At 38.8% G+C, this 27,425-nt stretch overlaps 1 protein-coding gene across 1 annotated transcript in view; it reads left to right on the forward strand.

The window, feature by feature from the left end:
• The window catches only part of CCSER1 (coiled-coil serine rich protein 1), a 478,316-nt gene that overhangs the window by 380,757 nt on the left and 70,134 nt on the right, over positions 1-27,425 (forward strand). The window contains exon 7 of the mRNA XM_087724105.1: positions 3,842-3,919. Within this exon, the coding sequence (XP_087580231.1) occupies positions 3,842-3,919 (78 nt within the window). The remainder of the gene's footprint in view (positions 1-3,841; positions 3,920-27,425) is intronic.

A 27,425-nucleotide genomic window follows, 5' to 3' on the forward strand; every position in this document is an offset into this window, starting at 1 on the left:
AGTGAGTATCTTGAAACCATAGATGTCATCAGTACACCCTCCTCCTCCATGCACTTTCCCAACTGCGCTGGAAAAATTTGGGGGGCAGCAATAAAGCAAATACAATATGTCATAAAAATGAAGGATCACTATAGCCAACTCCTTTACTGATCTTTCAGTACAAAGCATCCAAAATGACGACTGGTTTATTAAGCCGTATCACATTTGTTAAGGGTAATTCAGCTTCTAGACTGTAAACCTTAACTCAACATAGGGGCAACGAAACAGTGGAAGCAATCACCCTGAAAATAAGTTGGCGATTCACTCCTCTGCTTTTAAATAACTATAAAATATACAGATTGTCTTCTCCTTTCTTTAATTATCAAGATTTATTTGTTCTCTTGCTTTTAATATCCACCAAAAATACTTTCCGTCAGCATTAAATTCTTGGATCAATAAATTTGGATAGTGATCTTGAGGAAAGTCAGCATTCACCATTGCAGAACTTCTCTGACTGAGAAGCAGTTGTTGTAAAAAAAAAATAGGTTATTGGAAGAACTGGGATATTGTATGTAATTTTTAATCAAAGCTATTTAGGGTCACCCCTGTGTCTTTTTTCTATACAACAGTGAGCAGCTTGAGCAACTCATATACGTATATGAGTGATGGCAGAAGCTGTCAGATTTCACAAAGAATATCTGACATATCTGGAGATGTTGCAGAATTTAAAAAACTGCTTTGAATGTTGGTGGTTCAGACAGCCTGTGTAGGATATGTACAAAAGGTAATCTCTCAGCCACATCTTCTACCTGACAATTTCAATATATTCACAGTTGGCTGGATCAAAAAAAAAATTTACCTACTATAATGCATGTAATAACTGAGTCTATTTTGTACCGTGTTTTGATGAATCTATTCGGAACTTGACTAGGGGCTCATATTAACAGCAGTCTTACATTGCTTCTCATCTACTGCACTGTTCTTCACTTTTGGCAATGAGGTTAAACGGGGACTTGTGTAGAAAACAGTGACCATTAGCCTTGATTTCTGGATTCCACCATTGCTTTCCTTTTGGTACCTATGATGGAATAGCCAGCACCACTTTCGTACATACTTTTTTTTGTCGACAGATCTTTGAGGACACACAGTTTCTGTATAGAAATATTTTTTGTAAATCTCTTTGTTTTGGTGGAAATTTGCCAGTTTTACAAAAGTCTGTAGACAAATTGATCGTTCTTGCTGTCACTTTTGTCAAGGTACCCCAGTATTTCATTCCACCAGTTTACGAGTGGGCTTTTTTTTAAAGGAGTAAAATGAAATAATGACAAATCAAGTGCTTCATTGTTCCACTGATGTGGAGTGAAGAAAGACCACTATTCACTGGTCCTCTCTGACTAGTTATCATGAGTTTTATACATCATGCTAAAAAATAATCCATGGTTTATAAACGAAAGCCATTTGGGTTTTATTAGTCATGCATCTACAAGTCCCATTGTACCTGAATGTGTCATCTGTGGTTCATATTTTGCTAAGCAGACCAAGAGCTGTGTATCAACATCCATGAAGCTTTCTCCATACTCTTAAGTAAATGCTGAAAGGCTTTGCTTTCTTTTTGCAATTTTTTTAACACTTCAATGGTTATTCAGTTTTATTCTTATTTGGGATTGTTTTCTGATAACTGAGAAACTCAGCACTTCTACTTTCCTCTTGCTGATAAGAAGCTGATCTTTTTGACCACAGCATTTTGCATTATATAGTTCACTGGCATTTTGTTAATAATTGTTCCCACTGGGACTGTTAAGGATGCTTACATGCCTGCGTTGCTGAGGATATTGTTTTGAAGATCTTATTCATTATTTAGTGGAAGGAGTCTTGAAGGTGTCTGTTAAAAAGCATCATGGAAAAATTGGCAAAACAAACACTGGGTAGATAGCACACTTGCTGTTGCTATAAATAGGGTGCTATTTCCCATGGTATAAAATGCCCCAGCATTAAAATAAAGCACAACAAAACTGATTGGGTGTGAATGTTAGGTCTACCAAGTTCTATGGATTTTGTAATGGAATGCATTGCGTAGGTGACTTTGAGAAAAGGAGAGAAAGGATGCTGCCTAGGAAACAAGCATACAAGAGGGACAGGATCCCACAGTTGCTTAATGGTTAGAGAAAGAAACTTAGGAAAGATATGCCCTTACCTTAGTCTATATAACAAACCAATGACCCATTGGTCATTCTTTTGGTATGTAGACCAAGGTAAGGACAGATCAGAACCTGGAAATAACTTTTAACACACTTAAACAAAATGGTTTGGTTGAGATCTGCATATGTGGGACTGATTGGGGTAGATTGCAGAGGTGACACCGAAATATAATTTTATTATATTTTTTATCTATTTCTTAAATTATTGTATTCTATTGCATTTTCATTTTAGACTTTATTTTATTCCAATTCCATTTTAGCAATAGCAATAGCAGTTAGACTTATATACCGCTTCATAGGGCTTTCAGCCCTCTCTAAGCGGTTTACAAAGTCAGCATATTGCCCCCAACAATCTGGGTCCTCATTTCACCCACCTCGGAAGGAAGGAAGGCTGAGTCAACCTTGAGCCGGTGAGATTAGAACCGCTGAACTGCAGATAATAGTCAGCTGTAGTGGCCTTCAGTACTGCACCCTAACCACTGCGCCACCTCGGCTCTTTTTAAATCGTATTTTATTCCAGTTTCATTTTAAATTGTATTTTATTCCAATTTCATTTTGAATTCTATTTTAAATTGCTTTTATTAAATTTTAGTAATAATTTGTTTCTGGAACTTTGCACTTTGGAGCGAGCAATTAAAACGGGAGGGAGGGAGAATTGTGCTTTCAGATTTTCAAGATTCTGTTAATGGCGCCTTACAATAAAGTAGATTTAGTTCAGCTAGCTGCGTTTCCTCTCTAGTTTACCCAGGAAGAACAACAGTTCCCCATAATTAGTTCTGACTGGGATTATTCTTCCATAGATGGAGATAGTGTGCAGTCTGGGGATCCACCTCAACTCTCAGCTCCTTCTTGAAGAGCTGGTGACAGCAATGGATAGGAGGACTTTTGTACAAAATCATTTTGTATGATAATTGCATCGGTTTGTGGCTTGGGGGCCTTATTTATTAACCCATGCCTTGGACATTTCTCATCTGCATTACTGCCAAGACTCTCTACCCTTGAAAAAATATTCAGAAGCTGAACTTGTCCAGAATGTGACAAAACATGTAGAGCTGTACATGCAGACCATGTTACATTTATGGGACGTTTCTATGTGTGGACTGTCATAATTACCAGCAGATTTCCAGATGCAATGTACAGTGCTGGTCATTACCTATGAAGCTGTAAAAGACACATGGTTTTTTTGTGGTACCATTTCCCGTATATTGTTGGGATGCTTTGCAACAGAAGAAATAACTTCCAGTGATCTCTGCCCATTTTTTTTCAATCTCTGACAGTATCATGTTCTGGACGGGCAACATTAAACAGAGGTTAAAGTTTCATGGGATGCAGGAAGTATGGCTTCTGTTGCAAGCTGTGCCCTAAGGAACTGTATCCTCAAGATTTCAGTGCTACCAGACTAAGAATGATTTAAAGGTCTGGCTCTTTTCCCCAGCACCGGGAGAGGATAGTATATTTTGTAATGACACAAGTTCTGTATTTTCCCCCATGTATTATCTTATTTTGATACTGCAAAGTTTTTAACCCTTGGCGGGTGGGTCCTTGATGAGTGGGTAGCCATAGAAATAAATGATTGACTGACTGATGGATTGACTTACTGAATGTATAACAATGATAATATGTCCTAGGCTAAATCTGGATTTTTTTATTTTATTTTACCTTAGAGCTCAGATATGAGTCCTGCCACCAGTACCAACTCACTTCCTGTTAGCCCACTTACCGAGGAGCCGTTGCCATTCAAGGTAAATCTATTTAATCATCATCATCATCTTCTTCTGCATCATCTTCATCATCTAATATAGTACTTAGTTTAAAGGCAGGCATGCTCCTTAAACATCATCACTACTGATACATTTTTGTGGAAAATATGACTTATACTCAAAATGATGAATGAAGTGGTAAAAGGAAACTTCCATTTCTTTAGGGCTACACATAGACATGGATTTGTTTGTGTGTGAGTGTGTGTGTATGTGCATATTAGGACAGTAGTGCTGGGTAATATATTCAACCAAAAATCATGTATTTGTCTCTACTGTGTACATGGAGCTATGTGCACAGCGGGAGCTTAATCTAAAATCATTTTTATGCATGATAACTAAGACAATTCTGACTTCTGTCTTAATGTGAGTACAGAGAGTGTGCTATTACTGCAATCACTCTGTCAATAAGGCAAAGTGGTCTTGGCATCCTTCAGTCTCAAAAGACTATGGAGACTGAAGGATGCCAATGCAAAGTGGTAACACACCATAATTAACCCAATTCCCATTTGTATTCATTTGTAAAACCCACCTTTATTATTTTTGTAAACAACTCAAGACGATGAATATACCTACTATAATATTACTCCCTTCTCCTATTTTCCCCACAACAAAAACTCTATGAGGTGGGGTGGGTCGAAAGTGATTGAGTGACCCAGTGTCATCCACCTGGCCTTAATCTTTATGGTAGGATTAGAACCCATAGTCTCCCAATTTCTAGTCTGGTGCTTTAACCACTAGACCAATCTCAGTAGGATGACCCAGGAATCTTGTGGGTCAGCACTTTGGTCTCTTAAGTGCAGATTATATTAGTGGGTTCTTTTTTTAAAAAAAAAATACTGAACCTTAAAAAAATCCAATCCTTTTTAAATTGCTTTTGACTTGAGAGCTGCCTAGTATATCTATCCAACGTCTAAATTGTTCAGATTTTAGAAAGCCATTAGCTGTATAATTGAAAAATGGTTCTGACCCAGACACAAAATTCAATTCTTTCTCCACTGGAGAATATTATGAATAGGGCCTAAGGAAAGAGAAATGGAGAAAGAATGGCTGAGATAAAGCTTTTTAGAAGGAACTCTAGTTGAGATAGTTGCAAATGCAATTCAAGTTACTGGAAGCAGAAACATTTTGGTGAGCTGTCAACAGGCAAGATTAGGCTCATGTTTTGTGGTTTCCAGTTCCTATTTCAACTCAGCCTCTAGACCTCAAAGCTCTTTCCTTGTTTGATATTATATGGCTTTATACCCTCTATATGAGAATATTTGTTACTTTGCTGGGCACTGGAAATCTGGGCATTTCCAGCCTGTGTTTTTCGGGTACATTACTTATCACATTTATATAGTTCTTTTTTTCCCTATGAACTGAATTCAAGTTAGTGTTTGTGTTGTACTGGCACAAAATGTATTCAAATATTGAATTGGAGAGGAAGGGAGGGAGGGATGGATGCAGTAGTGAGTTCTGGGCCCGCATCACCCACATACATGCATGTGGTGCGTGTGTGCAGGTGTGTGGCATGTGCATGCGTCATACTTGCCTGTGACGCTTCCGCAAGCCTCCACAACACTCCAGCTGCTCAGCGGAGCATCACACAGGCTCCATACGCACCATGCACATGCGTGGAAGCGTCAAAGGCTTAAAGGACAGGTAAGGAGTTCAGGCAGGCAGGTTGGCCCTGTGGAGCACCGTATCAGAATGGTATCCAGTGCTCCAGGCAGGCTCCGGTACGCCCATACTGGGGCGTACTGCCTGCAACCCACCACTGGAGGTATGAAGGGTGGGAGGATGGAAGGAAAGAAGGAAGGAAGGAAGGAAGGAAGGAAGGAAGGAAGGAAGGAAGGAAGGAAGGAAGGAAGGAAGGAAGGAAGGAAGGAAGACAATAGTTTAATTGAAGGCAAAGAAAAGTCTGCCGTTTGCTGTTCTAAGACAGAAAAGGAAAGGTTTTAAAAATCAAAATCAAATGTGTTTTCATTGTAGCCTCAATGGTCATTTTAAGTCTTAACTGTTTTTGAACAAAATGTGTTTTTTCCTAAGAAAACACTAGGGTCAGGCTCCAGGGAGAGTCAGATATATCTCTGAGAGCCAGCACCATTAAGTGGAAATAAAAGTAATATAAAATGCAACAATTTTTCTTATTGCTTTCCTCCTCACTCCAGGAGAGAACAATATTGTCTCAGCAGTAATGTGATGGAATGATTTGATATGCAATAACCCCTTCCAAATGCTGTCAGTCTGTAATATTGGCTTCTGATGACAAGAGGCGTATTACTCTGACCAACACAATTGTGATGCTTCCCATCTTCCTGCTTGCTTGAAGTGAACACAAATGTTTAAATTGATAATTTGCTTTGCTGGGGCAGTGCTGAGAATGGTCATGTCAGTAAACAGGACACAAGAATGGATCTCTGGGAGAACGGATGGCCTTTTTATAATTCAGAGTTGAATCTGAAATAAGCCAACTATCTTTTCAGGAAAAAAAAAAAACATTCTAAGGAGAAAGTGACATTTTGTGGATTTTATAATGCCCTTTTCTATTCGAAAGAGAAAAGAGTGTGTACACTAGTTACATAATATTAAATATTCTTTTTTTTTCTTCTTTATACAATTTCTTATTTCTTTTCATGAAGGGTCCTTGGTACTCTTTGAACTGGGTTGTCTTCTTGCAGATGCTTCATTACCCAATCTAGGTAACATCATTAGTGCTAGTAAATAGGGGTGTTTGTTGTCAATTTATATTTTGGTGACTTGTCTGTCAGTGTTGGTGAACACAGCCTTAGAGATTCCTTGGTTGGGGTGTTTGCTGTTTGCTTTTTTGACAATTTCTTGTTTAGGATATTGTTTATATTAAGCCTGTGGCTTAATGGCTAAGATGTTTGCCTAAGATGCAATACAGCACAGGTTCTAATCACAGTAAGGGTATGGCTAGCTGATGAGAGCTAAATAGCTTGAAATAGATCTATACTAGTCTCCCTTTATTTATTTATCAGCACAAATAAAACACAAATATAACAAAGGCAACAGTAAAAATATTGGGTTTCTGTCCTGATGGACTCTTGTGATGAGCTGATTGACAGATGATGGAAGCAGTTAGCTTCCTCCCATAATTGGGGCTTACCAGGGGTTGTGACACTATATATATATATATATATATATATATATATATATATATATATATATATATATATATATATATATATATATATATATATATATGTGTGTGTGTGTGTGTGTGTGTGTGTGTGTGTGTGTGTGTGTGTGTGTGTGTGTGAATGAATGAATGATATTGTTGGTCTGATGTTAACCTTGGAGTTAATCTATGCTGATCTGAGTGCTGATTGATGGTGGAGAGGTGCTGGAGTCTTTTTCTCTTTTGGGCTGGTTGATGGTCTCTTTTGCATAGTCTATAAATGTTGTTGATGTCTATGTGTCTGTTGATGGCTGAATTGTCAGAGTGGCAGGCTTCTAAAAATTCCCTGGCATTTTTGGACTTGGCTTGGTCTAGGATGGTCACATTTTCCCAATTGAAACTATGCTTAAATCTGTCTCTATGTTATACACAAAAGGGAAAAAAAATACAAAAAAAATTGGCTTCCAATATTTACAGTGATTATAAGTACAATTATGAATCTATTTCTTTCGCTAAAGTTAAATCAGAATAACAGGGTTGGAGGTCTTCTAGTCCAACCCCCTACTCAAGCAGGAGACCCTATACTATTTCAGATTAATGGCTGTCCAGTCTCTTCTTAAAAACTTCCAGCGATGAAACATCCACAACTTCTGAAGGCAAGCTGTTCCACTATTTAATTGTTCTCACTGTCAGGAAATTTCTCTTTAGTTCTAGATTGGTTCTGTCCTTGATGAGTTTCCATTTAGGACTATAACCACATTGCTTTTATATTTACAATTTATATTGTTCTATTTGTTCCTACTACGATTTGATTGCTTATTAGTAACTTATGACTATCACTAAGTATTGTATCTTATGATTCTTTATGAATATATTTTATTTTTCTTTATGTACACTGAGAGCATATGCACCAAAGACAAATTCCTTGTGTGTCCAACCACACTTGGCCAATAAAGAATTCTATTCTATTCTATTCTATTCTATTCTATTCTATTCTATTCTATTCTATTCTATTCTATTCTATTCTATTCTATTCATTGCTTCTTCTCTGACCTTCTGCTACTTTGGAAAAGACGTTGGCTCCATCTTTTTTGTGGCAGCCCTTCAGATATTGGAACACTGCTATCATGTTACCCCTAGTCCTGACATCATGGCTCTCTTTTTTTATACTCTATCCTATGTAATCATCAAAGCCATAAACTATAAGTTCTTTTTTTTCCTGCTTTATGCAAAAATTCCACCAGGGGTTTCCAATCTACAATAAATGCAGATATGATCTTTTTTTTTTCTAGTTTGGCCTTGCAGCCACTTTCAGAATGCAAAATTCCTGGCATTTAGACTAGGAGGGCAAGTAAGCTCTGTTGTTCTTTTTGTGTACACCGGAAATCTTGTTTGTGACCTTGGAACATTATGGATTGGATTGCATGCACTCTTGTTTTTAACTTTGTATGTTGCACGGAATCACTACTGAGTCATGGATAGCCATATAAATTGCGCAATAAATAAATACGTAAAAGGTTCTGTGTCAAGTTGGATTGTCCTATTTCATTCCATTTAAATTTGGAACAAGTTGGCCTGTTTGTCTGCACCTCAGAAAATTGTTTGGCTTATACTAATCCCATATAAATTAAATAAGAATCCAGGTAGGTAAAAGATTTCTATTCACAATCTATCCACTCCTACATAGCGATCATACCTTATTCATTATAGAGTATTCATTTTCAAGACAGATCAGCTGTACTGTTGTTAAGGAGTTCCTTGGCACCTTCCAAGTCCTGTTAAATCTCATAGGCTGATGTAAAAGTGAAACATCTGCCACTACCTAGAACTAAACTCTCAACCTTCAGAGTGGGAAGGTTGTAGAATAGAAGATGCAGAATGTTTTCTGATCAAGAGCCCTGATTGGCTCATGAGTAGAATGTAGGGGCTATGTGTTAAAAAGTAGGTGAAGGAGCAGCTAGAATTAAAATAACAAATATGTTTGACATGATTTAATTTTAGATGAAAAAGAAGTGAATTTTATGTTGAATGGCATGATAGTCTAGTGGTGAAGATGCTCATCTCCCACTCATAAAGTTGAGATTTAATCCTAGGAGAAGGCAGATGTTTCTCTTTTAGGGCACAAAACAAAAATATCTGCTGCCAACTCCATGTAGGCATCTGGAAGGGCATCCAGCCAGTAAACATTCAGTTCCATCCAGTCTCCCACCTCCCCATCTCTACCCCGAAGTAACATACTACAGGGTAATAAAAAAATGAATTCCACTTTATTACATCTCATGCAATTAAGAACGTTCTACTTCCAGAGGTCCTTACCACTGCTACCTTTCCTTGCCCTCTGCTTCTGAATTAAACTTACGTGCCAGCTTGCCCTCCTAACGGGCAGTTATTTTCAGGGTTATTACCACAATAAATCAATCAAGCTAATCTTTATTTGTAAAGCCAGTCCACATTTAGGCCACAAAAGTAAACTGAGTGGAAAAATAACATCTGAAGCAATAAAATGAATTGAAATGTCAAGCTCTGACCAAAGTCAAAAGCTGAACATTTCAAAACAGTAAGGATTCTGATGAGCTGAGAGTGATCGGCAATCTTCTCAAATTGTTCCTGGTTAGATTTACATCCTGCCTTTTCTCCAGGAGTTAGGGTTAGGGTTACGGACAGACAGACAGACAGAGAGATTCTCTTCCTCCATTCCAGTACACTTTGGAATATGTTGGGTTAAGAAGGAGGCACCAAGTGAGCTTCTCTGGCTCAAGGGGTACCAAACCGGCTCTCCCTGGTCCTAATCCAACATCTTAAGCACTATAGCCTTCTGGTTTCAGTGTTTTTGCCACACCAAGACCGCTTCCTAAACACCAGAAGTTCTGACTTTTCCAAGCACAGCTGATTTGGAAGGGATAACTGAGCACAATATACCCAAGTATGTTGTATCTTCATAAGGGACACGCGGTGGCTCAGTGGCTAACACGCTGAGCTTGTTGATCAGAAAGGCAAACAGTTTGGCAGTTCAAGTCCCTAACGCCATGCATTGGAGTGAGCTCTCATTACTTGTCCCAGCTTCTGCCAACCTAGCAGTTCGAAAGCATTTAAAAGTGCAAGTAGAAAAATTTGGTGGAAAGGTAACAGTGTTCCCTGAGCCTTTGGCATTTAGTCATGCCAGCCACATGACTACGGAGATGTCTTTGGACAGTGCTGGCTCTTGGGCTTTGAAATGGAGATGAGCACTGCCCCCTAGAGTCGGGAACTAGCACAAATGTGCAAGAGGAACTTTTACCTTTATATTGTATCTTGTCTAGTTCCTTTTTTACACATATTACTAATTTGTCATTCAGGAAAGGCGACAAACAGATAAAAGAAGCACGGAAGAGTAGAATACTCAAACAGAATGTAAGCATTAGAGATTTGCAACTATCTGAACTTTCCAACCCCTGATATTCCCAACGGTCATTGTGTTCTTTAACAAGTGGAAACTTTGAATATGTTTTGCCACATACCCTACTATCTCCAGAGACTCAACCTTTATGCAAAAGTTTACAAAGTCTAGCAGTTTCGGTATAATAAGTAATGTGAACTCTGGTATAACAGCAAAGATATGTATGAACATTCAAGGAAAAAGAATATATAAAGTAGTATGCATTTTCCAATATTTTTTAAGAGTGATTTTTTTTTTTCAGGTGAGGGAGGAACAGTCATAATTGATTTAAGAGTTAGGTCTTCCTTTCCAGCCGTTAGCTGTTTATATCTGTCATGTGCACTAAAGCCAGGTTTTTGAGATCTTAGGGAGTCTTTTCTCCTTTCTGAATGGAAGGAAGAGAGAAATGGCTTTAGGAGATGGGCTAAACAGCTTACTGTGTCAGAAAATCACAAAGCAGATGTGTTTTTGAAGTACGAGAGGTTGCAGATTATCCTTACTACCTGTACATTGCAGCAGAATTCAGAATGCTGCTTTGTGAATCTGACCTGTAGATTTAGCACAAGAGATGGGAAAATAAAGTTGCTGGATGCCACCTGCTGTGCCCTTTTCATCCATGCATAAGGAATCCTTCAAGACTCATATATGCCATTGTCTTTGAACTGCAACCTTGGCAGAAGTTAGATATACATCTGTCCTGTCCGCTTTCAAATTTTTTGAAAAGGGTGGCACTGTAAATCTGTGTGGTTCTGATTTATGCTTTGTTCATGGTAGGTTATTTACTGGGATGACAAAGATTTATAATCCCTTCTAGCCAATGAAACTCAATTTTCCAAAACTGCTGGTGTTGTTAGTTTAGAAATTAATGCAGAAAGATAAAAGTAAGAAGAGGAGGAGGAGGGGAGGCTCAGAGAATTCCAACAAGGCATTATATCACCCCTGAACTAAAGTTACTTGCTATATTATGAATATAGTTATCTATAAGCAATAAAGATAAATAAATGAATAAATAATTTCTATTCTTTTATGATGGCAGTAACAGGAGTTATTTGGCCAATGAACTTGGCCAAATGTTTTGGTTGCTACTCAGATCTATTGCAATTTAATGCTTTTTAAAAACTAATTTGAAAGCTTACATATGCCCTCTTCTCATTAGGTTTTTGAATGAGTGTTCAGGCACAAGAAGAAATGAATACATCAGTTTATTTCCAGGTTCCCTGTATTAGCATCTTGTATTAGCATCTTGCCAATAGGTCCACAATGGCTTCCTCTGATTTCCAGCATGCCTTCTGCCTCACCTGATAACAAAATCACACAATAACAGGGTTGGAAGGGACTTTGGAAATCTTCTAGTCCAACCCACTGCTGAAGTAAGCCCTGGCCTATACCATTTCAGACAAATTGTGTTCCAGTGTTGGAGGACCCACAACTTCTGGAGGCAAAGGCTTCCACTGATTAATTGTTCTCACTGTCAGGAAATTTCTTCTAATTCTAGGTTGCTTCTCTCCTTGATTTGTTTCCACCCATTGCTTCTTGTCCTACCCTTGGGTGCTTTGGAGAACAGCTTGACTCCCTCTTCTTGGAGCAACCCTTCAAATATCGGACACTGCTATCATGTCTCCCCTAGTCCTTCTTTTCATTAAACGAGCTATACCCAACTCCAATTCTAGCAACCATTCTTTTTATATTTTAGCGTCCAGTCCCCTAATCATTTTTGTTTCTCTTCTCTGCACTCTTTCTAGAGTCTCAATTGTCATTCCAGATGAGTCCAAGTCATTTTGAATTCATAAATCAGTTTATATCCAACATCTACATCAGTTACACAGTGACATTTATTATAATACATAATCATTTCCTTATATAGGTTTTATGTGCAAGCCTCTCTTAGTCTGGGGAGAGTGGAATAATAGCCTCAAGTAATTTGTCAGAAGTAGTAATTTTTAATGAAGAGCCATAAAAGCCATTTTCCACAAACTTCTTAAATTAAAAGAAAAATAAAAGAAAAGGGTTTTTTTTTCCTGATCCCAGGAAATGACATATTATTTGAGGTGCTATAGACAGATTACATTCATGAGTCTACTTATTTTAAAGAAAATTTGGGAGATCAGATATGAAGTGCTGTATACCCTATTAAGAAATAATCGACACTTAATGAAGGAGCTTTTTCTGAATATTCTCAGCCTATCTAACTTCTGGCTAGAGGTTGAATTCATATAGTGTGTTGTATCACAAAACTGAGGCTAAGTCCCTCCTCAGTTTGAATATGAGGGATGTGGTGGCTCAGTGACTAAGATGCTGAGCTTATCAATCAAAAGGTCAGTGGTTCAAATCCCTAGCGCCGCATAATGGACTGAGATCTCATTACTTCTCCCAGCTTCTGCCAACCTAGCAGTTCTAAACCACATAAAAATGCAAGTAGAAAAATAGGAACCGCCTTTGGTGGGAAGGTAACAGCGTTCCATGCTCCTTCGGCGTTTAGTCATGATGGCCACATGACCATGGAGACGTCTTCGGACAGCGCTGGCTCTTCAGCTTTGAAATGGAGATGAGCACTGCCCCCAGGGACGTGCAGTCAGGGGAGGCAGGGGAGACAGAACCTCACCACTGTCATCATGAAAAGAAAAAAAAAATGTAAAAGGAAAAAGGCTGAGGTAGTTGCTGCCAGAGTCACAGTGGATGACTCTGCTTAGTGCTTAACTGTGTAAAAAAGCCTCTAAAAACGTGCCTTCTACAGGGGGCGGCAGGAGAACGAGGTGCCTCATTTAGTCTGACTTTATGATCACTCGAGCAGAGCTAAGCAAGGGTTAAAAGGCGAAAAATTCCTTATGCAAAGGAGGCACATGGTTCTCTCGCCTCCTGTAGAGGGCATTTTTAGAGGCTTTTTAGAGTTCTCTGGGAGCAACTAGGTCAGTCTGACCTCAGAGCTCTTGCCTTTCTCCTTTTACATTTTTTTTCTTTTCATGATGGCAGGCAGGAGCAGAGTTGAAATCCTCTCTGAAACAGCTGGAAAATGTCTGTGTGCGGGGAGGGTGGAGGAATTCAAAAAGTTTGATTGCATGCAGAGCCACATTGCCTTTTCAAACACACACACACATACAGACAGCTGGATAAAAGTATATAAGCCTAGCTTCACTGATTACAAGTTTGAAAAGGCAACGTGGCTCCACCTGCAATCAAGGCTCGGATCAGAAGGCAGCAGGGGAAGGTGGGGTATGGCAGAGGAGCTGCTTTCAAGCCAACTTCTGTGTTTGTGTTTGTTTGAGAGAGAGTGAGTGAGAGAGGGATCCAACTTCTCTGTGTGTGTGTGTATGTTTGAGAGAGGGGGGAGGGAGGGAGGAAGGAAGGAGGGGGAGGGAGGGAGAAGAAAACTTATTTCGCAATGGGGGGAAATGCTGTCGGAACTGAGCATGCCTGGCTGTGGAATTTTGGGAGTTGAAGTCCATGTCTAAAAAAATTTGAAACCCCTGTGTCAATGCCTCACCAGCTATAAACCTCACCGCATGTCACTAGAGTCGGGAACGACTAGCACATATCTGCAAAGGGAACATTTACAGTTTGAGTGTTGATTCCCCCTGAAATGCTGTTTTAGTTGCTCATCTGATTGATTTGATGTTACCTGATATGAACAATTTAATGTTAGGCTGTTTTTTGGTTATTCTGTTACCTTTGAATATGGGAGTGTAAACCACTCAGAGTCACATATGAATTTGCATATACTCTATGGATATAAGCCTGGCAAATAATATCAATGAAGATTATCAAAAGGAGTTGGTATGTATCCATGGAGCATTTGTGTGGCATTGCCTGCCATGCATCTTAAGTGGTACTTTTTTTTTAAAGATTACAATATAATATTGTGAATTATGAACAAAATTTGAAACAAAACAACAAAGTTCAGTAAGGCATTTGGGAAATAGAAATCTAAATCTAAAGATAGAATATCTGCAAATCACATCATGATTTTTAAATGTTGTTGGGTCTCCGTGTCTGATTTCTACCATCTAAGATTTTATTGTACAGTAAAAATGTAAGATAATATAAAGCTGGCCACCTTAATCATGTATGTTCTTTTCTGAAAGGTGTCAGCAAACCAGTGGTGGGATTCATTTTTTTTTACTACCAGTTCTGTGGCATGGCTTAGTGGGTGTGGCAGGGGAAGGATACTGCAAAATCTCCATTCCCTCCCCACTCCAGGGGAAGGATACTGTAAAATCTCCATTCCCTCCCCACTCCAGGGGAAGGTTACTGCAAAATCTCCATTCCCTCCCCACTCCAGGGGAAGCATACTGCAAAATCTCCATTCCCTCCCCACTCCAGGGGAAGGATACTGTAAAATCCCCATTTCCTCCCGATCAGCTGGGACTCGGGAGGCAGAGAATAGATGGGGCGGGGCCAGTCAGAGGAGGTATTTACTGGTTCTCAGAACTACTCAAAATTTCTGCTACAGGTTCTCCAGAACTGGCCAGAACCTGCTGAATGCCACCTCTGCAACAGACTATTTTCCCCATGAGGTTTAATGGGTTCTTAACCAATTCTGCATTTTAATTCATATTGACTTTCTTCTAATATATATTTAAAATGACACATGTTGTTTGATTTATAACTGTTTGAGGGAACTGATCGTTCTCTTCAACTTTTGTTAGCTTGGATACTTTGTTCTCAGGTAAGTAATTAGCCTGGCCTATTTTGTTCCTCAGAGACAATAAAATAGCCCTATTAATAATAAAGAAAATGCCAGGGCAGAAATATTAAGATAAAACTGTGGGATACTTCTCTTTCATCATTTCCTGCACTCCTGATGCTCTTTTTCTTTGAAACTTCAAGCCAACTTACAGACTTCTCACATTTATTTATTTATTTATTTATTTATTTATTATTTATTTATTTGTTTGTTTGTTTGTTTGTTTGTTTGTTTGTTTTCCTTTAAATCATTTATACTACACACTTTAGCTTAAGAAGACCTGTTAAAATTTACAGATCAATCGCAAGATACAGTTTTTGTCCTGAGGTTTACAATCTATACATGAAAGGAAAAAGAGATGAGTAGAAACAGTAAAAATAAGACTCACCTCTTAATATTACATTGGTCTTAAGATTGTACCATCACACTTCACTGGAACTCAGTGGTGATAGGACTCAGAAGGGATTCAGTTTAGCAAATTGGATTCTTAGCATGCTAATGCCCTTTATGTTTTCCTTGAATGATATAATCTGAGTCAGGGCAGAGGTGGTATTCAGCAGGTTCTGACCAGTTCTGGAGAACTGGTAGTGAAAATTTTGAGTAGTTTGGAAAACCAGTAAATACCACCTCTGACTGGCCCTGCCTCCATCTATTCTCTTCCTCCTGAGTCCCAGCTGATCAGGAGGAAATGGAGATTTTGCAGTATCCTTCCCCTGGAGTGGGGTGGGAATGGAGATTTTACAGTATCCTTCCCCTGCCATGCCCACCAAGCCATGCCCATGGAGCCAGCAGTAAAAAAAAATTGAATCCCACCACTGAGTCAGGGTAATGTCTAGAATTTGAGTTGCATTGTTCATTTTCTCCATAAAACATGAATGTTTCTTTGTGTGAGAAACATCACATAGAGCCATTCTCCTATATATGCAATTCAAGGCATGTGACTGGGATGAAAGAAGGGCAATTTAAATTTAAATTTAATACAAGAGAGGCAATTAGATAGGCCACAATAAGGAGGACCTATTTGCTTACTATGTTTTCAAATAGCTGTAATGAGGATTTAAAATAAAGATGCTGTAGCATTCACACACACACACACACAGAGAGAGAGAGAGAGAGAGAGAGAGAGAGAGAGAGAGAGAGAGAGATCGAGAGATCTATATCTATATATCTATATATCTATATATCTATATATCTATCTATCTATCTATCTATCTATCTATCTATCTATCTATCTATCTATCTATCTATCTATCTATCTATCTATCTATTTCTCATGTTCAACAAAAAACACCAGAATTGGGTTAGGGCTTTTTGTGTGTGTGTTTGTTTTTGTTGTGTTTTTTGGAGTGTGGGTGGGTGTCTTTGAGTTAGTGATCTGTTGACAACTGCCTGGACAACTCCCCACAGTTTTCTTGGCAAGATGTTCAGAAGTGGTTTGACATTCTTCTGATATTGGGACCTTTTTTGCCTTAGTACCCTTTAATGTTTGGAATCTCCTGCTGAGATTTCTTGACATATTTGTTACTGAATGCCCCAAGATTCACAAGGGGGAAAAATCCGAGCAAGACTCCAAAAAATGAACTTACTACATTTCATAACTTTGTACAACTTCTGGAGATCATTCTCAATTTCATGATAGCTTTCTGCTTTATAACCCACCCACCCTCAATCTTGCAGATATTTTTCATATCTTTTGAAAAATTGCTGCATCAATTTTTAAACTTCTTCTAAAGGTAAAGGTAAAGGTTCACCTCGTGTTGTATAGTAAAAGGTAGTCCTCGCTGTTACGAATGACAGCTCGGCAGCAGCCAGGCACGTCTTAGCCAATCAGACGCGCCTGTCAGTTGCCGAGCTGTCAAGCGCAAGTCTGCTGGAATATAAAAGGGCAGACTCTCTCCAACCGCCACCCCGATCTACCAGAGCAGCCGAACAACCCGGTATACTCGGAACTGCTTCGCTGCCTCTTCTCCACAGACTACCTGGTCTACTTCTTGTTACATTCATATTAGCCGCGCACACAGCCCGGTCTGCTAGTGTTACTTTGTTGCAAGTTACTGTTACTTTCACTCAAGTTACTGCTACATTAAAATTGGTTACAGTGTTACTGAATAAAGAGCCTCTGTCTTCATTCTCAAGTTATAATACCTCGGACATATGTGCTAGTCGTTCCCGACTCTAGGGGGCGGTGCTCATCTCTGTTTCAAAGCTGGAGACCCAGCGCTGTCTGAAGATTTCTCCATGGTCATGTGGCCAGCATGACTAAACGCTGAAGGCCCACGGAACACTGTTATCTTCCCACCAAAGGTGCTTCCTATTTTCCTACTTGCATTATTACATGCTTTCCAACTGCTAGGTTGGCAGAAGCTGGGACAAATAACGGGAGCTCACTGTATTACATGGTGCTAGGCATTCGAACTGCCATCCTTTCTGATCGACAAGCTCAACGTTTTAGCCACTGAGACAACTTCTTATACATACATACCTATTTATCAAATTTGCAATAATTCTCTTATCTGAAGGACTACAAAAGTGCTTTCTTTAATCTTAGCATCATGAATCCTGGAAATTTATTCCTCAAGTACATTCATCCAGTCCCTGTTTATCCTTTGCTGTTTATCTATTGATTTTACAAAGTTTATTCAAAGTACAAGTTTGATGTGCAAAGAAGAAATAAAACTTTTTCAGGATTGAGAAGTGAACTCTTCATTCCCCAGTGAACCAGTGAAGTATGTTTTGGCCTTTCTAAATGATTTTTTTCCTGTTCCTATTGTTCTGTTCATTTAAAAAAAAAAGTATATTGTGTATTCAAATTGTGAATTGAACAGAAGTGCAATGACCTTCAGATCTCCACAGATATTCCATTCTTATTTTACAAAATGGGTCCATTCCAAAAATAATTTAATGTTTTCATAGAACTCTGTTATGGATTAAGGGTGCAGGCAATAATCTATTCCCATTATGAGGAAAGACAACTTTCAAGGTAACCTGCAGCAGTCATGAGCAAGTGACTGTTCATGTCTCTTGACATGCACATTTACATTGTGTTCATGACCAAGACCTTCCATAACTGAGCAAGCTTCTTTATAAAACATCATCCATCTTCTTGAGAAAAAATTGCATTCATCATGGTGACCAAAACAAACAACAACTTATATATAATGGAAACAATTCCTTTAATGCTTTACCTAAAAGTTCATCTTGCTTCTTTGTTGTTGTTAGTTGCGAGGTTGTGTCCTACCCATCATGACCCCATGGACAAAGTTCCTCCAGGCCTCCCTGTCCTCTACCTTCCCCTGGAGTCCATTTTAAGCTCATGCCTACTGCTTCGGTGACTCCATCCAGCCACCTCGTTCTCTGTCGTCCCCTTCTTCTTTTGCCCTCAATCTTTCCCAGCATTAGGCTCTTCTCCAGCGAGTCCTTCCTTCTCATCAGGTGGCCAAAGTATTTGAGTTTCCTCTTCAGGATCTGGCCTTCTAAAGAGCAGTCAGGGCTGATCTCCTCTAGGACTGACTGGTTTGATCGCCTTGCAGTCCAAGGGACTCACAGGAGTCTTGTCCAGCACCATAGTTCAAAGGCCTCGATTCTTTGGCAGTCAGTCTTTCTTATGGTCCAACTTTCACGTCATGCATTGCAACTTGCTTTATAGACAAATTAATGTCACAAACAAGATCATTCAGATCCCCTTTGTGCTAACAAATGTGGTTCAGTTGAATAGTATAAACTTTTCTGTTCTTCGTATGTGTCCATCGTTACTACTGAATTCATTGCGACTAAATATCACACATTCAGGAAATTTCACAGTGTGCCTATTCTTAGAGGTGATCCCAATTGTTAACAGAAATAACAATAGCACTGACTATGTTACCTTGTTTGGTAATGAAACATCTGCAAGAAAAGCACCAAGTTCAGAGAGCAACAAGGACCCCACAGAAATAACAATCTGATTAATGAACTTTTGGCTCACTCCAAATAATGGCAAAGGACTTGTGACATATGGGATGAACACACTGCAAATTTAGGGGGGCAATTCTTGTCTTGATCAAAAATATGTTCATAACATTCTCCCTCTCCCTCTCCCTCCCCCCCCCTCTCTCTCATTATCTATCTATCGAATATATATTTAGATGTTAACCTACCACACTGCTAACAGAAAATATCAGGATGTTTTATAAAGCATAAAAGTAAAGGTAAAGATTCCTCTTCCACATATGTGCTAGTCATTCCCGACTCTAGGGGGCAGTGCTCATCTCCATTTCAAAGCTGAAGAGCCAGCACTGTCTGAAGATATCTCCATAGTTATGTGGCTGGCATGACTAAACACCGAAGGTGCACGGGACAAGTAACACTCACTCCATTATGCAGCACTAGGGATTCATATTGCCAACCTTTCTGATTGACAAGCTCAGTGTCTTAGCCATGAGCCACCATGTCCCTTTATAAAGCATAACTGTATTGCAATCAATCTATCTTGAACACAGAGAAGGAAATGATCCCATCACACATTCTTCCTTTTGTATTTCAAAAACACAAATTACAATAGGCTCTAGGCAAAGATCAAAGTGGAATGGGAAACACCAAATAATAATCAGGTGAGCATTTCTCTTTCCCTGTTCCTGAAATCTCATTTATCCTCATCTGAGATCACTTTGAACAAAAAATAAAAAAGATCCTTTCTCCAAAAGTGATTAAAAAACAAGTGCTTATCAAGCAAAAACTGTAGCAGAGTGCATGATTTAAAAAGCCCTGTTTTTCAGAATGCTAAGTAAATGCATTTTTTTTAGAATTCCTAGGCAAATTTAATATCTTTATTTTTCTAAAAAAAGAGAGACTTTAATCTTTAAAAAGAGTTTTTTTAAAAAAAATACAGTAGAATACAAACTAAGAAGAAAAAGAATAACCATTCCTAGATGAGGTGCATTTGCATGCTTTTGAGAAACAAAGCAAGATTTTCCTATATAAAGGGCTTCTGAGAGACTTAACTGTGAGACTTAACATCTAATTTTTGCATAATGTGCTCTTGGAATAAACTCCACCTCTGATTCAAGCAACTGCTTCTGTTCTTTATTCTCAGTTTTGAAACAAACATGGTAAGATGTCTTCCTAAAGAGATAAAATGTAAGCTGTTTATGCTCTGAGCTTTGGCACCAGATTGGCAAGGAACTGTTTTCCAGGCAAAGGATGTGCTCATGTCCAAACATGACTCAACCTGAAGTATGCTATTCTATGCTAGTTGTAATGCTTTCTACCTTTGTCTTGACTATGTTAGAGAACAATAACTAGATTTGTCTCAATGCTGTTAAAATATTCATGACTGGGAGAGACATGGGAACAAGATCAGCCAATGAATAGGCATAGCAACTAAGCCAGTCAATGGGAGCTTAAACAGATCTGAGTCTGTACAGAGAATTGAAGCAAAAAATTAAGCAATTTGTCTGCAAAAATGAAACTAACTGCTTGTGTTTGCCTGTAATTCTCCTGCCTTGTGTTTACTTGGAAGAAGCACCTGTTGGTATTGTACATTTATTCATCTATTCTTATGTGTATAGAGAAGTTAATGAATCCAGCTGCATCAGTTATCTCTATGTGCTTCTGGATTTGAATTTATGCAACAAATTTTGACAGAGGCTACTTCTGACATGCTACTGTAGTAAAAATACTGGACTGTAGTGTTACTAATTTAGAATAATGAAGGTGAAAAACTAAACTTGAAAGAAAACAATCTGATTCTGTTTTTGAATTTGCCATAAAAACAACCCACTACAATCTGTGTGGCAAAATTGTTGTTGGCCAATGTAATGAATAAAGCTATTCATAAAGTATGAATAAAGTATATTGGAATATTCCAATATACTGCATTCCTTCCTGCCAACACAGCTTTATTTGGATTTATATTTACATATTTGCACATGTAGTGATAGCTTTCATATTTAAATCAGCTACTGTCCAGCAGTATTTCCAATGATGGAGCACTGACTGATTGTCTATTTTGAGGGGTTGGTGCTATGATGTCATCCTAGGAATAATAACTAAATCTCTAACCATTTTCCCCCTTTCTGTACCTCTGCTGTTTCTCCAGCAGCTTATTGAATTGTGCTTTGGCCCAAACATTACAGTTGTGGTAGAAGAAGAAGCTGATTGCTCCCCACTTTGAGATGGTCAAAGATGGACTTTCAGTAATAATTTTCACTTACTCTGGCAGCATCTGGAATGGCTTCCCACTTATGACCAGAACTGATTTTCTTAGGCCACCTTCCAAAATATGTTGGAGACCTAGCTCTTTTATAGGGTCCCTATTTGTTTGATAATTATGCTTATGGCCACTTTATGTTTTCACGTCTTATACTGCATTTTATTGTACAAACCAGTGAGAGAGTGGTAGATTGTGATGGTATAAAGGTGAAATAAATTACTTATAGTTTTCCTGAGTAAATTGAGCAATAATACAGAATCACAGGCATGCTTAATCAATCAATAGTAACAGTTACCCAACATATTATGACACTTATTTGGAAAATTAGTAATTGCTACACATTCAACCAATAGCAATAGCAATAGCAGTTAGACTTATATACCGCTTCATAGGGCTTTCAGCCCTCTCTAAGCGGTTTACAGAGTCAGCATATTGCCCCCAACAACAATCCGGGTCCTCATTTTACCCACCTTGGAAGGATGGAAGGCTGAGTCAACCCTGAGCCGGTGAGATTTGAACAGTCGAACTGCAGAACTGCAGTCAGCTGAAGGAGCCTGCAGTGCTGCATTTAACCACTGCACCACCTCGGCTTTATACCAAGAATGTAGAGAGTCAGTATGTAGAGAAATTGCTGTATCTCTCAAGCGCAATACATTTCCCTCTGTAATGAAATTTTGTATTTTTAGCATTTAAGACTCAGTGAAGGGAAATGGAATAGAATAAAGGACTATGTTTGTGATGACATATATATGGTCAAAGATAATAAGTGATGATGTTCATCCATCGTGTTTGAAGACATCTAACAAGTTGTGGGCTGGCCACGATATGTCCGCCGGTGGCTGGGAAGATCTATACAGCCACAAAATGTTCTTCCACATGTCAGGCAGACATGTGTGGAAACTATTGTTGCAGCATTTGCAGCTCTGGCTTTGCGGAGTGCTCACTTCTCTTGTGCTATCGTTGTCCTTCTGTCCGCAGATGTCTGGCAGCCTTGGTGGATCAGTGTGTGCCATGTCGATCCATCATGTGCCAGGGTTTCCCAGGAGGTGGTGTCAATTTCCAGGGACTTGAAAATACTGTATATGTTTCCCCACACAGCCCCTCTATGGTGAGCTGTCTCAAGGAAAGCAATTGCATGGGGGACAAAGGAAGCGATACAAGACAATAAGGACAACTATGAGAGAAACATTAGGCCTTGTTTCTTCTCTTTTGCAATGCCTGCCTACTCCTTGAGAGACCGCCTGCTGCCAATTACCTCCCACAGACCCATTAGATCTCACAGGGTTGGCCTCCTCCGGGTGCCATCTACTAGCCAATGCCACCTGGCTATTACCCCGGGGAGGGCCTTCTCTGTGGCAGCTCCGGCCCTCTGGAATGAACTCCCCACAGGGATTCGGACCCTCACCTCTCTCCAGGCCTTCCGAAAAGCCGTCAAAACCTGGCTTTGCCGGCAGGCCTGGGGTGATGAGTTCCCTCCCCTCTCGCCATGTATGGTTGTGCGACTGTTGTTTACTTTTATTATTTGTATTTTGTTTTTTATGTTCCCCTTTTTCCCCCTTGAATTGTTTGCCACCCTGAGTCCTCCCGGAGAAGGGCGGCATACAAATAATAAAATTCCATTCCATTCCATTCCATTCCTGATTTATGCTTTTTCGTTCTAGTTGATAAACATTGTTCTTCCTTCTCTTACAATTTATCCCATCATCATTCTGAACTTAATGTTTCTGATCTGTACTGGGAATCAGTTGCAACTGATTCTTTGTTTCTATGTACATCTATATTTCTGTATCTTCCCTGCTGTATGTGGATGAATATAATATTTGTATGCAGAAACAGGATAATTTGACAAGACAAACAGAATTATCCTTTCATAAATTAAAATGAAATTAGTATTGGATATATTCTTTTTTTTATGCAAGCTCTCTGTGCCTTTCAAACAGGCAGGTCCTTGGAGTAAATGAGAATTAATTGAGGGAAAAATTACTGAATAATATGAAGCTGTCACTTCAGCTTTTTAGATCAACATTGTAGATATTGGAATTGTTGGATGCATACCAATCACTGAAATGCCTTCAGATCATAAATTTTAAGATAGAGAGTTGATCATCTTCCGTATGTTTGACTCTGTGGATAATGTTATTATACTGCCTTGAAGAAGATGTTTGTTCAAACTCATGGTATGCCTTCAAACAAAAATAGCATTATTTATTGTTTTTGTTATACTGATGGATTAATTTTGCTGAATAGTAATTTCTATGCTTTCAGTGAAACAAGGATCAGATGTCCACCCATGGACTGTGTTTATATTTTTCCTAGGTTTTGCTCTGATATATTTAGTCATTTTTTGGCCTGGTTTATACTTAGCACTACCATGTTTCCCCCAAAACAAGATAGGGTCTTATTTTTTTTTTGACACCCCCCCCAAAAAAAGTGCTTGGCCTTATTTTTGGGGAGGTCTTATTATTTTTGAGATGCAGGAGGCAGCGAGCGTAGTCACCTCATGGCTGCTGCTGTGTTGCAATATTTTTGGGGAGGGCTTATTTTAGCGCATGCACTCAAAAGCCCGATTGGGCTTATTATCTGGGGAGGTCTTATTTTCAGGGAAACAGGGTAAGTAGTAATTCAATATCATGGAAGAAGAAACTTCTTCATTATAGGTTGTATGTAAATGAAATATACAGATCTTGTTTTCAGCTTTATTATTAGGGTGTCCAAATTCTCCTCTGATTTCTCAAAATTAATTGAAACCGGACACTTAAATGACTTTTCTGCCTGTAACTATTCTAGGAAAGAAGACAAGAGAAATTTGTAAGTTATAGCTAATAATATACTCCCTTATTCAAGGCAGTGAATGCTTAGCATAATTATAATGCTGTCTAGCAATCAATTGCCCAGCAATTATATAGTGTTTTTTCCTCTTTATTTGTCTTGGAATGATGATACTTATAAAACTGTAGTAAAAAGCTTTCAGAAGATGTTTCTTGTCTGGTTTTTCATTTGTTTTTGTCTATTCTGAATTTTGCAACCAGAACTAGGAGAGGAGTCCTAGTTATTTTCAAGTCATCTTAAAAATAAATGATTAAAATTCAGCACTGAATTCAGTCCTTCCCCCCAAACCTATTCTTTTGTTCTCAAATAATTTTCGGAACAATATGTAGGGCAAGCAATTCTGATTTTTTTTTAAAAAAGACCATAAAAAGTGATCTTCTTTAATAGTTTAAATATGAAATTTTCTGTTACAGATTGTCAGTAAGAAGCCTCTCCTATAAATCAATTGAGTAATATATAAACAATGATAAAACTATAGATGATAGATAGATAGATAGATAGATAGATAGATAGATAGATAGATAGATAGATAGATAGATAGATGATAGAAAGAAAGAAAGAAAGAAAGAAAGAAAGAAAGAAAGAAAGAAAGAAAGAAAGAAAGAAAGAAAGAAAGAAAAAAGTTTTTCATTGAATTCTATTAGGGATGCTGTGTTAACTCCTCAGTTGATTTATGTGATTTTATTTTATTTTGGAAAAATTATATGGCTGCCTACTTGCTCATGGTGACTCTAGGTGGCTTACAGAAAATAAAATAAAAACAATGTAGAAGGAATAAAACAAAAATATTATTATCAGTACTATTATTATTATTACTTAATCTTTGGTGAGATTCACAGCCTTTGGGGCTGGTGGGTAGCTCAACTGCTCAAGTCCTAACCAAGGACCTAGGAACTGTTAAGGTAACGTTGGAGGATATAAGCTGTTCCAAGTAGGGTGGTTTTTTTCTAGAATCAGAATGCTCAAGTCTGATAAATTTAGAATTTCCAAATAGCGAGGTAGCCCTTTAGGTATTGCTCCAAGGGCTCCAATTACAATCGGGACAACAGACAATTTCTTTTTCCATAGTTGCTCAACTTCAATTTGCAAGTCCCGGTACTTTGTGATTTTTTCTTGCTGTTTATCTTCAATTCGTGCATCTCCAGGTATTGCAATGTCAATGAACCATACTTTTTTTTCTTTTCAACTATTGTTATGTCAAGTGTATTGTGGGCCAAATGCCTGTCAGTTTGAATTCTGAAGTCCCACAAGATCTTGACTTTCTCATTCTCTAAAACCTTCTGAACCTGATATTCCCAGTGGTTTTTGCTGTACTCAAATCCAAACTTTTGGCACAATTTCCAGTGAATGATCTTAGCAACACGGTCATGGCGTTGTAGGTAGTCAGTTTGTAAAATTTTGCTGCACCCACTGATCAAGTGGTCGACTGTCTCGTCTTTCTCATTACAGAGGCAACATTTACTGTTGGTGGTAACATGTTGAATTTTTGCCTTCATGCAGTTTGTGTGTGGGATGGGGGAGGCAACAATTCAACAACATCATCATCGTTGTTGTCGTTGTCATTATTATTATACTTTATTCATTATTCATTTATTCATGAAGCAGTCAACTAAATGTTCAAAAATACATCACAAATGCCATTGAATGGTGCTAATGGTTGATATGAGTTGTTGCCAGCATCCTAGGTATCAACCAAGTTGTTGTTGTTGTTGTTGTTATTGTTATTATTATTATTATTAAACATTATAGGGTTAGATTTAGATTTGTTTTATTTATATGCTGCCCTTTTCCGGTAGGGACTCAGGGCGGCGAACAACTCAAAGGGGGGAAAGGGAACATAGAACACAATACAAGCAGTTAAAATAGCCAAGAATCACACAGCCACACAGGTCGAGAGGGGAGGGGAACTCGTCAACCCCAGGCCTGCTGGCACAGCCAGATTTTGACAGCTTTCCGGAAGGCCTGGAGAGAGGTGAGGGTCCAAATCTCTGCGGGGAGTTCGTTCCAAAGGGCCGGAGCTGCCACAGAGAAGGCCCTCCCCCGGGTAGTGGCCAGATGACATTGGCTAGTAGACGGAACCCGGAGGAGGCCTAATCTGTGTGATCTAATGGGTCTTTGGGAGGTAATTGGCAGCAGGCAGTCTCTCAAGTACCCAGGTCCAATACCATGAAGGGCTTTATAAGTGACGACTAGCACCTTGAAGTGTATCCGGAGACCAATAGGCAGCCAGTGCAGCTCATGGAGGATAGGTGTAACGTGGGTATACCGAGGTGCACCCACAATCGCTCGCGCGGCTGCATTCTGGACGAGTTGAAGTCTCCGAATACTCTTCAAGGGCTGCCCCATAGGGTAGTGAGAAATACAAAAAACTATTGAGGAATATATTTGGCTAAACCTTTATAGATATTCTGTTAAAATTTGGTCTACTTTTGTTTCAGTAACTTATAGCTAAATCAACCACCTGAATCAGGATTTTTTTTAAAAAAAAACAACCCTAAAAATCATTGCTCTAATACTTTAAAAAAAAAACAACTCCAAATCTATTTCCACTAGGATATGTGTTTCTTGTAGTACACTGTGCTCTTGGGATATCACAGTTCCTTTTTCATGTGAGGATACCCCAAGGAAATTCTTACCTCCCAGCAACGAAAATGGATTTATAGAAGATCATTAGCTTAATGTAATTTTTTCATGCACTTAGTCTAAATAGGTTCCCCTGGAAGGGGAATTAGGCTTACTGGCAAGCTTATTCTGTAAAAGTGCCAAGAAAGCTGCATGCTTACAATCACCAGCAGTCAAGTTGCTTTGAGGGGGGGGGGGTGGCTTTATTTTTTACTAGTTCTTCTAATAAGAATATTTAAGAATTCAGGGAAAAGGTAAAAAGACATGCCTACCAGATTTTAATAAGATAAATTCAGATACTTGCTGCTGTCAATAGTAACTTTTTTTATAGATATCAATTAATGCCATGAAAGGTACAATTTTGGGTCAAGAGCAGGGATGTCAAGCTGGTGTCCTGCAGGCCGGATGTGTTACATGCAGGCCATTCCTATCCCAGCTCCGTGAATGGAAAAACCATGTGACGGCAATGTGACACCGCGAGTTTGATGCCCATGGTCATGAGAGATCAAATCTATGTTGCTTAAGAGTTGTCTGGCTATACTCTTGTCTTTTTTTGGCAGAAACCTGTAATATTCAAAGAACCCCTTAAGAAAATCTATATTGTTCACTGTATGTTGTACAGGGCTTTTG

Source organism: Thamnophis sirtalis, unplaced genomic scaffold, assembly GCF_051295495.1.
Source record: "Thamnophis sirtalis isolate CommonGarterSnake01/CBP01778 unplaced genomic scaffold, rThaSir2_p1.2 scaffold_10, whole genome shotgun sequence".
Taxonomy (NCBI): domain Eukaryota; kingdom Metazoa; phylum Chordata; class Lepidosauria; order Squamata; family Natricidae; genus Thamnophis; species Thamnophis sirtalis.